The 12,797-nt window shown below is 43.3% G+C and overlaps 1 protein-coding gene across 3 annotated transcripts in view; it reads right to left on the bottom strand.

Moving 5' to 3' along the window:
• Nucleotides 1-134: 134 nt before the first annotated feature.
• Nucleotides 135-12,797, bottom strand: part of WDHD1 (WD repeat and HMG-box DNA binding protein 1) — a 39,154-nt gene continuing 26,491 nt past the window's right edge. For all 3 annotated transcript variants that reach the window (XM_058163036.1, XM_058163037.1, XM_058163038.1), the window contains exons 19-26: nucleotides 9,447-9,685; nucleotides 7,830-7,951; nucleotides 7,221-7,262; nucleotides 5,392-5,435; nucleotides 5,136-5,294; nucleotides 3,738-3,868; nucleotides 3,487-3,622; nucleotides 135-2,126 (exon numbers count right to left, since the gene is read on the bottom strand). In XM_058163036.1, coding sequence (XP_058019019.1) covers nucleotides 1,923-2,126; nucleotides 3,487-3,622; nucleotides 3,738-3,868; nucleotides 5,136-5,294; nucleotides 5,392-5,435; nucleotides 7,221-7,262; nucleotides 7,830-7,951; nucleotides 9,447-9,685 — 1,077 coding nt within the window. In that variant the 3' untranslated portion in view covers nucleotides 135-1,922. The remainder of the gene's footprint in view (nucleotides 2,127-3,486; nucleotides 3,623-3,737; nucleotides 3,869-5,135; nucleotides 5,295-5,391; nucleotides 5,436-7,220; nucleotides 7,263-7,829; nucleotides 7,952-9,446; nucleotides 9,686-12,797) is intronic.

Below are 12,797 nucleotides of genomic sequence, written 5' to 3'. Positions count from 1 at the left end.
GGTATCACACCATTTACACATCGATATGTATAAATAATATATAAAAAAAGATTTAGATGACCCCAATCTTAAGCAATTCTGGCACTCAAACTTGTCATTAAATCACCTTAACCCTTCTAGTGGGTTTCTATACCTATTCATGCTTTCTTTTTTAAACTTTCCTAGTACGAGGATTGCTGTGTGTAAGTAGTAAGTACTAAAATTTTGCCCCAGCCCACTCACTGAACTGTTTTTACACTATTCTTTGGGTCAGATGGAGGGAACACCTGGCATTATCAATGTATTCTCAGCATTCTCAGGTGGCCAGAAGTAAAGACAATTATATGGCTGGTTTAAGAGATTTTGGAGGAATTTGCAGGTTTCAATTTTAGTAGTCCTTGTTTACCAACTTTAGTGACCATTTAAAGTTGGAACAGTATAAAAAAATTGTGACCAATCCCTCACATTTATGACTGTTAAGAGCATCCATGTTACACTTGGACATATCACAATTGGCACAAATTTACAACTGGCAGTCTCCCAGTCATGTGACTGCCATTTTTGTTCTTTCCAACTGACTTGTGACAAGTAGAGCTAATGAAGAATATAGAAGTAAAAACTTGTCGTGTGATGTTTTTCTTAATGACTGCGCTGACTTACCTAACAATCAAATGGAAAGTGATATTCTAAGTCCATTGCAGCCACTGCACTTACTGGAAAGTGATTTTCTCCCCCACAACATTTAGCAGTGGATTTGCCCGTTTCAATTCTAGTCACTAAGTGAGGATTACCAGTGAAAGATGTTGAAAACGGAAATAAAGTGTTCAACAGCCAAAATAAAAAAGGTTCTTGCTTTATTTAAAATCACCAGTAACATAAAAATAAAACATTATAAGATGTGGAGAACAATGGCATAATAGTCTGAGCCTGGGATTTTTCAGTTTACTACACAGAACTAAAGGATACCTTTTAATGCCAGGGGCTAGGATCCTCCCATAAATTGGACTTTGATTTAACTTCTAGAATACAATGCTACCTGGGAGTGGAATATGACTTATATCAGGGGTCTCCAATCTTGGCAACTTTAAGACATGTGGACTTCAACTCCCAGAGTCCCTCAGCCAGCAAAGCTGAGGAGTTGAAGTCCACAAGTCTTAAAGTTGCCAAGGTTGAAGACCCCTGACTTATATGGAGTCAGTCCAGTCTGGCAGGAGTCTGAATCAAGGTAACTAAAATCCATTCTTTATGGATTTCTCTAGAATGGAAGTTGAATGACACAAACCATTGGAGGTTTTAACTTGAATGGCAAGGAAATAATGAGCTGGCTCTATTACTACATTCGGCTGATAGTGAGGCAGAAAAAATAACAATCCTTGTTATATGCTGGGCATGGAGGAAATGGAGAAAAGAAACTGGAACTTGGTCTCAAGTTAGCACACAGTTCATCTCCTGAGTCACATGTCTCCTCCTCCACATGCTCCATTTTGTCCTCTCTTGCTTTAGTGTCCTATAAAGCACTACCCACATGTGGTATCTGAAGAAGCAATTTAGAGAATACCTGGATTTAGGTCACAAATATACATCAGTTGGAACCCAGTCTACAGTCACAACGGTAACACCTTGAGATCTATAAAGGCAAATTAGGCTACTAACTATCCTACACTACGAAGATAAGCTATAACTGCAGCCATAGAGCCTTCAGGGATGTGCTTGCACAGGAACAGAACGTTTCAGAGAGCTTCAGACTAGGTCACCTTGCTCCAGAATATGAACCTCCATTCCTAAATCCATGTATTCTGTATATGTTCATAGCCATGTTTCCACAAACTTCCTTTTCTTGAATGTTCAAAACAGAAGCGCATTTCCTTAGGGGAACAGTCTTCATCCATCCGTTGGAAAAGTTTTAAATACTACAGGCTAATGTTGACAAGTAAACTATTTATTTAACTCCGCTTATATGCAAATGATGACAGTTTTGCGAAGGTAGACTGGTTAAATGCTTTGGATTTTTTAGTAGAGCCCACATCCTCTTCTGAGTTTTGTTCTTGGCCTTCATGCTCTTTATTGTTAACATCCTCCGGGCGCTTTCGTTTTTTCCCTTCAGATGGATTACTGGTTTCTCTGCCTTTGGCTTTCTCCGTCCAAGCCTTACGTTAATGGAAACAAAAACAGAACAACTTCTACGATCGCTATTAAATTATAATATTAATGTAACTTCCCCATAAATATTAAGCTCCTAGGTATGTGTATAGTGGAGACTATAATTTTGAAGGTCCTTGTTGCCTTGTTGTGGCAAAGGGGCTTGTACAGCTCAAAGAAGCTATGAGCTAAACTACGCAATGGGCCACCTAAGATGGACAAATCATAGCAGAGACATCTGACAAAATGTGATTCACTGGAGAAGGAAATGGCAACCTATTGCCAAGAAAACCCCATGAACAGTATCAGAAGGGAAGTGGAAGATAGGACAGCCTGCCATGCTACAGTCCACAGGATCGCAAAGAATCAGACATGAGTTAGTGACTGAACAACAAATAATAATTTTGAAGACATTAGCAATGGAACCATACTGGAATTTGTCAATTTTGAACCTTTACAAGCATGACAAAATTATTCTTAATTTCCCAGAAATCAGGTATAGAAAGAATAAGACCAGATGGCTGAATGATCTGGCACTAAAGCAGTGGTATGAGATGGCCTTGTATATTTTCATTGCAACGTGTTCCAGGTACTTCAGCTGAGTGTGGTTTCAAAGTTAGTACTGAAGTAGTATTAGAGATAATCAGGTTCGATCTTCATTCAGCCATGAATTTCAATGAATTATTTTGGCCAATCACTCTCTTTGCTGAATTTCTACATAGGATCATTACATTGTTACAATGGGCAAAAACTTCTTGGAGAAGAGGCAAGATAATGTACGAAATGGATTATTAGTCAAACATGCATCCAGAGGAGGAACTCCACACATTATCTACACAGGGGAGTGGGGGGGGGAGGGGAAGGACTACATTCTACTTCCTGCTTTTTACTTGTAAAATTGTGTGACTTCGAGAAAAATGAAAAAAAGAAGTCATGCAGTCTTCAACTAACAATCACAATAGGACCAGAATTTCTGTTGATAAGCAAGGCAATTAATAAGTCGTGCCTGGTTTTACAGATTTTTTTTTTTAGCCATAATTGTTAAGCATATAATTGCAGTTTTCAAATGAAGTATGCAGTCATTAAATGACTCTGACTTCCTCATTGACTTTGCTCGTTGGAAGCTGACTGGGAAAGTTGCAAAGAGCAATTGTGTGACCCCTGGATCCTGCCACTGTCATAAATACATGCTAGTTGCCAATGCCAGAATTCTGATCACCTGTCTGTGGATGCTACAACAGTTGACTGTGAGCAGCAGTCCAGTGGCGTTGTAACTTTGCACAGTTGTTAAATGAGTAAGTTGACGACTCCCTGTACATTTTTACATGGTAAGCAAAGGCATAATCCTACAAAAGAAGATTACATTACCATCCTTTCCTCAGCAGATAGACCTCTATATCGAACCATGCCTTCTTTTATTATTTCTGTTTCTTCAAAATGAGGATTATCTGATAAAATACTGCTTCTGTTCTCTTCTAGCCACATCTGGAACCCAGTCTTTGGCCTAAATAGATGACAAAAAGATTTTGAAATAAAACCTTTATGCTACCTATAAACATTTTTATTCCCAAAAGGCAGTCATCTCACAACTGCAACGTGAGACTGTTTGGCACACTGACCTTTTATTATCTTTGTTCTCAGTCACAGTTTGAAGTTCAGATGGTACAGTGTCATTTTTGTCCTCTCTATCTTCTCTGGCTTTCTTTTCAGTAGTAAGTGCTCGGGGTTGGAAAAACGCAGTTGCTGCAGGCTGAGCAATGAAATATATATATATATATATGGTACTTCAGTAATTAATCATAAATGGCTGCTTTATATACCGCATTTCATACCCTTAAGCTTCTCAGAGCAAGAAGCTCTAATTTTGGTAAGCATCCACTTAACTCTTAAGGGAAAATATTTTTGCAGTAATTCTTTACTCAATAATTTTGGAAGCAGTAATATTAATAGTGAAATAAAGACATACATAAACATTTAAGCAGTGCAGCAAACTATGATTTAAATGGAAAGTAAGCATGTTAACTGTATTCTAATTTAATTTAAAATAAAGCAAATGTAATTTTTGCTCTGGGTCCACCCATTTTCTTGATTGCTGACTGTTTTAGAGTGCAGCTTCTATAAAGTCTCTAGGACTAGAAAAAAAATTACAAGGTTTATTTCTCAATAGCTTTAGGATGAGAAATGTTGTAGTTTTATTTGTTTCTATCCTACCTTTATTATTTTTACACATAACTCAAGGTGGCAAACACATCCAACACACCTTCCTCTTCCTATTGTCCCCACAACAACCCTGTGAGATGGATGGGGCTGAGAGAGAAGGTGGGACTACAATTCACAGCCTCTCACTTTCTAGCCTGGTACCCCATTAGATCAAACTGGCTCTAGTAAATATAAACAGTATTTAAGCAGTAATTGAAAAGCAAAAAATGTATGCTATTAAGAGTATTTATATATACTTAGAGTAATTCAAGTATGTAATATACGGTATATCACTAATATTCATTTATGTGCTTTAAACAAAATTAAAATTATTAAACATCATGTCTGGGCCACTTCCAACTATACTATACAAACCGTCTATTTCATTTCCTTGCCTATCTTTCTTATTCAGCCACTGCATGACAGGGAAAGAAACATTTCCTGAGTGGCCATCAACAGGAAATTTCCATTTACTACTTAATTACCGTGTTTCCCTGAAAATAAGACCCTGTCTTATATTTTTTTGAACCCTGAAATAAGCACTTGGCCTATTGTCATGTGCTCAAAAGCCCAATTGGGCTTATTTTTGGGGATGTTTTATTTTGGGGGGAACATCTATTTTCAAACTTGATAGGGAAAAAAAAAAAGAGAAATCCATTTGATACCAGTATCCTGCCCCACCTTTTCCAAAAATTTTTCCTGCCAATCAGTCTTTGGATGGTCTTCTGCTTTCGTTACATTCCTAAGACTTGCTACATCCGTTAACAATAACTTTGCCAAGTTCTGTTTCCACAAAACAAGATAAAAGATTGCATCACCTGCTTTGTCTTGGGCTTGGGAATCAACGGTTTGATGATTGGACTCTTCTTGTTTGGAACTCCTTGACTATTCATTGTGGGGGTTTTCTTAGGCAGCCTTGTCAGGTTATCCAGAATATTGGGCGAGTGAACAAATGCATCTTTTTGGCTACTGGATACCTACAGCAGCAAGAGATTTAAGGACACAATTTTCCTCTGCGGGACCAGAACAATCTCTTACTTAAAAGTAAAGTAAATTAAAGCCATCAGTTCTCACCTTAAAAGGATTTACTCGTATTGAGTTGCTAGATGCAGTGACATCTTTCATTAACAAAAAAAAGGGGGGGGTGGGGGGAAGCAAGGGAAAAAGAGTATTAGTGCAAATTTATCAAACACTTAATATACTGCCTGTGTATTAAGAAATTATACTGATTTTTATTTTTACAAGAATTAAGCAGGACTGTTCATATAGCCCTAACTCTAATCTTGAAGACGTGAACAGAAACTTGTCTCTAGATGTTAATTTAGCATTCTGACAATTTTAGCTTAAGAAAAGATATTTCCAGATAAAATCTAGCATCGGTTCTTTTGTCTCCCTTCACAACTGCTGCTTCTCCAGTAGATCCTGGTGCTCTAGTCCTTCCCATGGTTCCCATCTAATCAAAGTGCTTCCTTTTGAATGGTAGTGAGTTGGAGTCCATGGATGTTCCCAACTGAATTGATATCATATCCACATACAGAGGATGTTTGACTTACACCCAGCCCAGGCATTAACCTTCGTGTTTTATGATTGTTTTATTTTATTTTATTTCCCCCACCTTTTTAATTGTGTTGTGAATTTTAAATTTCATATAAAATTTAATATAATTACAATTTTTAAAAACATTCTATTAATTAGATAACTTGAAAATTTGAAATTAAAGGGAAAAAGTAGATATTATATAAATATAAGCTAAAATGTAAGCTATCAATGTTATGAGCATTAAAATTATTAGGCTTTTTCATTTAAATATAATATTGGAAAGGAAAAAATAAAAAAATGAACACACTATGACTTGCATCAAGATATTTGTTAGTGGTAGACTTATAACTGTTTTTCACATCAATGATATTGCAGTATCCCCATGGTCACAAGATCAAAATTTGAGTGTTTTGCAACCGGCAGGTATTCATGACAGCTGCACTGTCCCAGAGTCATGTGATTACCACTTGCAACCTTCCCAGCTGGCTTCTGACAAGCAAAGTCACTGGGGAAAGCCAGAGTTGCTTAACGACCATATGATTCACTTAACAACTATGACAAAAAGGTGGTAAAATGAGATGCAATTTGGTTAATAATTGCCTTAGCAGTTAGCAATGGAAATATTGGGCTCAATTACGGTTGTAAGTTGAGGACTACCTATAAAAGTTTTGGTCTTAACATGAATCACTTAGTATCAAGATCTCTGTTGTTCTGGCGGCGGGGGGGGGGGTGAGAGAGGGGGGGGGGAGGGAGGGAGGGAAAGAGAGAGAATATGTGATACCCACAACACACAATAAGAGGAAAAAATGAAGAAAGACCTTTTAAATTTCTGACTTTTTCCTTTTTATACATCTGATTTGCAATATTTGTACAATTTACTTTACTTTTTGTATCACTAAATACTATGGTCTCTCAGCAATTTACATAATCTATTACAATGCTGCAAGGAGAAACTTGGTTCTGATGAGGGCCACAAGATTATGCTAAAAGCCACCGAACTAGCATTCTTTTGCATGACACTGTTTCTGGATAAAAAGTCCCTGGGAGAGCGCAGCCCTTCATTTGTGAAACTGAACTGATGCATCACAGTCCAACGGTAAACTATACAACAGCAACATTGGAAGTAATAGAGCTCTCTATTAATCAGGCAGCAAGATTTCAATGGAGGAACTAGTGAAGAAAAAATTGAATCATGTATAAATGTTTCCAGTTTATTTCATCAGTTTAAAAGATGTTCATGAGAAGAAAAACATTTAACAAATTGTGTGAGAATATGGTTGCATAGCTGAAATCTAATTATTTGGACAAAACGTTTAACAATTAAGGGGTTTTTCCTTGCCTAAAATAAATTCCGTTTGACTTACCAGACTTCGAAGCAGATGCATTTCCATGCGGCGTGGGAGAGCCTTTAGAAGAATTAAAATAGAGGAAACATTAATATTCCAGTGGAAACATTTAAAACATTTCCCAATTTAATTGAGTATGACTATAAGTGATAAATATTGAAACAGAAAGGATTGCAATAGGGCTACAAATGCACTAGCACTTTTGAACTTCTCACCCTTACTCTTACCCACTCCTCCTCCTAGCGTTTTTCCCGCAGGTGCAGAGCCTGCTTTTTGGATCAACAAGCACCATCTTGTATAATCAAACATAGCATCCAAGTCTAACCGGGCATTTTACATGTCTGCATTTATTGTATCTTGCTTCAGCCTTCCCCTCTCCTCATAACTACTCATAAAAATGTTCACTGTGCTCTTCCAATGCCATCACTGTGCCACCAGAGGATCTCCGACGGGGCCCTCCTCAGGCCCGTCTGAGGGCAATTTGTGAGGATTCCCAACTCCTCACAAATTGCCCATCTCTGTTCCATGGGGTGATCCTTCTCTAAAAGGATAACCCAGTCTTCAGAGTCTGAATTTATAACCATGTAGCCTTCTGCTTTAATATTCATGGATGCTTGCTGAGCTTACTAGTTTTTGCCTCATGAAGGGCATTCACTTTCTCCTCATCCTCTTCGTGGGTCTCCATATTTTGCTGGCATTGAATGTTTCTTTCCCGAGCACGACTCCATTCTGTGGGGCTGTTACTGTACCTGCATAGAGAGAAACCAAGTCAGCCAATGACTTCTATTTCTTTGCTTAAACTATCAAGAAAAGGGCAACTGCCACACATCCCCTACAAGAAAAGCCAGGTTTAACAAGAATAATAAAATAACTTCTTTCCTTTCCATTATACAGGCTATCCTGGTCCTCATGGAATCAATTCCTGAGTCATTCCCATTAAAATAATAGTACTTTTCCATTTTTCTGAAAACAGAAAATGTGATCATCTGTGCTACTGCCCAGAAGATTTACTGCATTACAGGCTACTGAACTTTGTTTCCTTCAGTGGCAATAGCCACCAGTGCATTTGTCCAGAGCCTTTCTCCTTTCTTAACTGCATCTGTCCCTTTCTTCCATTCTGCTTACAAAGTTTCCTCTTTCCATTGGCCTAGAGGCCTTTAAAAGGGCTGGGTTGCTGATTTTTCCTGTCTTGTCACCAGCTCAGCTAGACCAGGGCATTGTCTTGGGTTGAAAGTACGTTACTGAATCCAGGCCTTGGGGTTTTGATATTATACAGGTAGTTCTCTACTTACGACAATTGGGAAGACGTTTTCTGTTGCTAAGCAAGAGTTAAGAGAGTTGCACCCAATTTTATGACCTTTTTTGCCACAGTTGTTAAGAAAATAATTGCGATTGCTAAGTGAATCAGGCAGCTGTTAAGCAAATAATAATAATAATAATAATAATAATATTTTAATTTGTATACCGCCCTTCTCCCGAAGGACTCAGGGCGGTGAACAGGCAGATAAAATACAAATACACACAAAAATTAAAAACATCCCTTAAAAAATTAATTTAAATGCCCAAATGTTAAAATAACATACTCCCCCATAAAATCACAAAACTTTAAAAACCCATCAAATAAAGATAAAAACCAGGCTAGTCCAGCCATACGAAATAAATAAGTTTTAAGTTCGCGGCGAAAGGTCCTAAGGTCAGGTAATTGTCGAAGTCCGAGGGGAAGTTCGTTCCACAGGGTCGGAGCCCCCACAGAGAAGGCCCTCCCCCTGGGGGCCGCCAGTCGACACTGTTTGGCTGACGGCACCCTGAGGAGTCCCTCTCTGTGGGAACGTACCGGACGATGGGAAATGCTGCTCCTCTCACTGATTTTGCTTCTTGGAAGCTTGCTGAGAAGGTTTCAGATGGTGACCATGTGACCCTGGGATTCTGCAACCATCGTAAATATATGCCTGTTGCCAAGTTCCCAAATTTTGATCCCATGACCATGGGGATGCTAAATAAGTGCGGGGACCAATTAGTTGCAAGTCACTTTTTTCAGTGCTATTGTAAATACAGTTGCTAAGTGAATGGTTGTAAGTTAAGCACTACCTGCAATTGAGAGCTTTTGTACAGTTAATCTGACCTGATGGGACAGTTGAAACATTTTTCTCCATGGTGACTTAGAAAGCACCTGCCTAACTTGGAACACAAACAAAATTATAACAATTTGCTATATGTGTTTGTCCCTTTCAGAGTTCACTTTACCCAGCATTCAGGTGGTTTCTAAAATCTGGCTGCTGTTTCTCTTCTTCCTCTTCTTGCTCAGCATACTCTTCAGCAGATGCCAGCTCTGAGACCTTCTCAGCGGCAAGTTCACTGAGTTTCTGGGCAAGAATTAGCCTCCGCGAGCGAGAGGCATATTTGATAGCTAAGCTCGTGGCATTTTGTGTCATGAGTTCAGCAAGCTCCATACAGCGAAATTCGCGTTCCAGTGTGCAAGATAACTATTTTTAAAGCAAGGAGGAAAAAAAGTTTTAACATTTATCAGAGAAATATTTGTTGAGGGGGGGAGAGACGATAAAAAATGTTTGTTCTCTAAGAGAATAGAACATTCAGTTCCCATTCATTCTTTACTAGACAGAAATTCAAGGAATCCTAATATATCCATGAACAGAACAGAATGAGTTCCAGCTTATTTTCTTATAAAGCCAGTTCGTAGCTGTGAAAATAACTCCAATTATGACGCAGCACTTAAAGTGAGCAACCTCAGGAAACCTCATATGGAACGTCCACTGAAGAAGAACTATACTTAAAAACGATAATCCATTATGGTATAGTAGTTTTTTGAATTAAAGAAATAGTGAGTTTAAGAGATACATGTCTCTTTCTGCTTTTCAAATATCTATTTCATGATAAGCCTTGTTTCCAGTTACCGTATATACTCGAGTATAAGCCGAGTTTTTCAGCACGTTTTTTGTGCTGAAAAGCGCCCCCTCGGCTTATACTCGAGCCAAGCCGTTCAGCCCTTCCTCTTGCAGCGAGTCCTTTCTACCGCAGGCAGCTAGCTCTCGTTAGTGCGCGCGCATGCGTACTTATTCCTATGTGGACACACGCGCACACCCCCTCACGCACAATTACCCGCGCGTTAGTTATAATTGTTGACAGCGTTGACAGAGAGGGCACGAGGGAGAGGCGAGGCAAGGCAAGGGACCCCGACCGAAGAGTTATAATTGTTGACAAATACACACGCAGGGAGCGAAGAGTGAAAACCCTCCCGGGTTTCAAGCGAAGGAAGGAGGCGCCTGGCTACACACCCGCCCCTTCAAAGAAATAGCTGGCATTCCTCATGGGCGGACGGGCGCAGACACACACACACACACACACACACACACACACACACACACACACACGCCGCCTCCTAAATTCATTTCCCCCACCCCACCCCACCCCTTTTTTCTTGGCTGCTTCTTCTTTTCTCCTCCCCGGCGCCGCAGGCCGCCTAGGGCTCTCCTTACCCAGCCCGTGCAAGTGCGGTCAGCTGCCAAATCGACGTTCCTCTCCTCCCACTGAGGAGGTTTCAAGCCCTGGATTTAATTCCAACCAAAAGGGGACGCTGGGGCTACAAACAGGAGAGGGGAGGGGGGGGGAGGGGGGAAGGGGAAAGGGACGGAGGGAGGGAGGGAGGGGAGGTCGAGGGGAAGCGCAAGAAACTTGTCAGGTAAAACTCAACAGGCAAGGCGGAAAAAACAGGAACTGGGAAAACGCCCCAACTAGGGAGAAAAGGGAAGGTGGTGTTTTTAAAAAACAAAAGTCCCAAACCCAGCGACGGAACCTTTTTCAAAACCGGCTGCCGAGCCGAGAAGTGACGGACGGACGGACGGCCGACTGCGAGGCCAGAAGGTAGCCCAGCCGCCTCGTCAGGCTTTTCTCAGTTACTGCGGCCCGCTCTCCTCCCTCCGTGGCGGTTTAGCAGGGCTGCTTTGGAAGAGCCTTAAACGAGCCCGTCCTCAGCCACCTCCCTTCCCTTCCTTCGAGCCTCCAGCTCCAGCAGCAGTCTATCCCGTGGACGAACGCCTGCTTTGCCTTCCTGAGCCTAGCCGGCCCCGCCTCCTCCCTCCGTAGCGGTTCAGCAGGGCTGCTTTGAAGAGCCTTAAACGAGCCCGTCCTCAGCCACCTCCCTTCCCTTCCTTCGAGCCTCCAGCTCCAACAGCAGTCTATCCCGGTGGACGAACGCCTCCCGTTTTGCCTTCCTGAGCCTAGCCGGCCCCGCCTCCCTCCTCCGTAGCGGTTCAGCAGGGCTGCTTTGGAAGAGCCTTAAACGAGCCCGCCTCAGCCACCCTCCCTTCCCTTCCTTCGAGCCTCCAGCTCCAACAGCAGTCTATCCCGTGACGAACGCCTCCCGCTTTGCCTTCCCGAGCCTAGCCGGCCCGCTCTCCCTCCTCCGTAGCGGTTCAGCAGGGCTGCTTTGGAAGAGCCTTAAACGAGCCTGCTCTCAGCCGCCTCCCTCCCTTCCTTCGAGCCTCCAGCTGCAGCAGCAGTCTATCCCGGTGGACGAACGCCTCCCGTTTGCCTTCCTGGAGCCTAGCCGGCCCGCTCTCCCTCCTCCGTAGCGGTTCAGCAGGGCTGTTTTGGAAGAGTCTTAAACGAGCCCGTTCTCAGCCGCCCCTCCCCTTCCCCTTCCTTCGAGCCTCCAGCTCCAGCAGCAGTCTATCCCGAAGTAAGAATCCGGCCCGTCTACCTTCCCGGAGACTGGCCGACCCGATCTCCTCCTTCTAGCGGGCAGGTGTCGAGGGCTAGAGAACCTTGAGCTCCACCGCCGCCCTCTCCTTCCCCTTCCTTCGAGCCTCCAGCTCCAACAGCAGTCTTTCCCAGTGGACGAAAGCCTCCCGTTTTGCCTTCCCGGAGCCTAGCCGGCCCGCTCTCCCTCCCCTCCCTAGCGGTTCAGCAGGGCTGCTTTGGAAGAGCCTTAACGAGCCCGTTCTCAGCCGCCTCCTTCCCTTCCTTGAGCCTCCAGCTCCAGCAGCAGTCTATCCCGGTAAGAATCCGCCCGTCTACCTTCCCGGAGACTGGCGGCCCGATCTCCTCCCTTCTCTAGCGGGCAGGTGTCTAGGGCTAAAGAACCTTGAGCTCCACCACCCCTCTCCCTTCCCTTCCTTCGAGCCTCCAGCTGCAACAGCAGTCTATCCCGTGGATCCCAGCAGTCTATCCCGGTGGACGAACGCCTGCTTTGCCTTCCGGAGCCTAGCCGGCCCCGCCTCCCTCCCTCCGTAGCGGCTCAGCTGGGCTGCGAGCCCGTCCTCGGTCGCCTTCGCCCGGCCCTTTGCTGGCCTCGCCTGGGCAGGGCTGGGCAGAGCCGTGACATCACCTCCACCGCCCACCCGTTGCCGTCCGCCGCCGCCGCCGCCGCCGCCGCCGCTGCTCGCCTCCGTCCCTCCCTCCGCCTCCTCCAGCAGCCAGCAGCGTGGCCGGGCGCTCGGCGCGGCAGGGCCGGGCTGGCGACGGCCTCTCCTGGCGGCAGCAACGCGGCGGCAGCAGCATCAACAGCACCAGCAGCGCCAGCGGCTCCCGCAGCAGCCCCGCAGCCGCCTCCTTCCCGGGCGCCACCTGCATGAGCCA

This window comes from Ahaetulla prasina, chromosome 1 (assembly GCF_028640845.1).
Source record: "Ahaetulla prasina isolate Xishuangbanna chromosome 1, ASM2864084v1, whole genome shotgun sequence".
NCBI lineage: Eukaryota > Metazoa > Chordata > Lepidosauria > Squamata > Colubridae > Ahaetulla > Ahaetulla prasina.
This window is presented reverse-complemented; position numbering and strand designations above follow the sequence as displayed.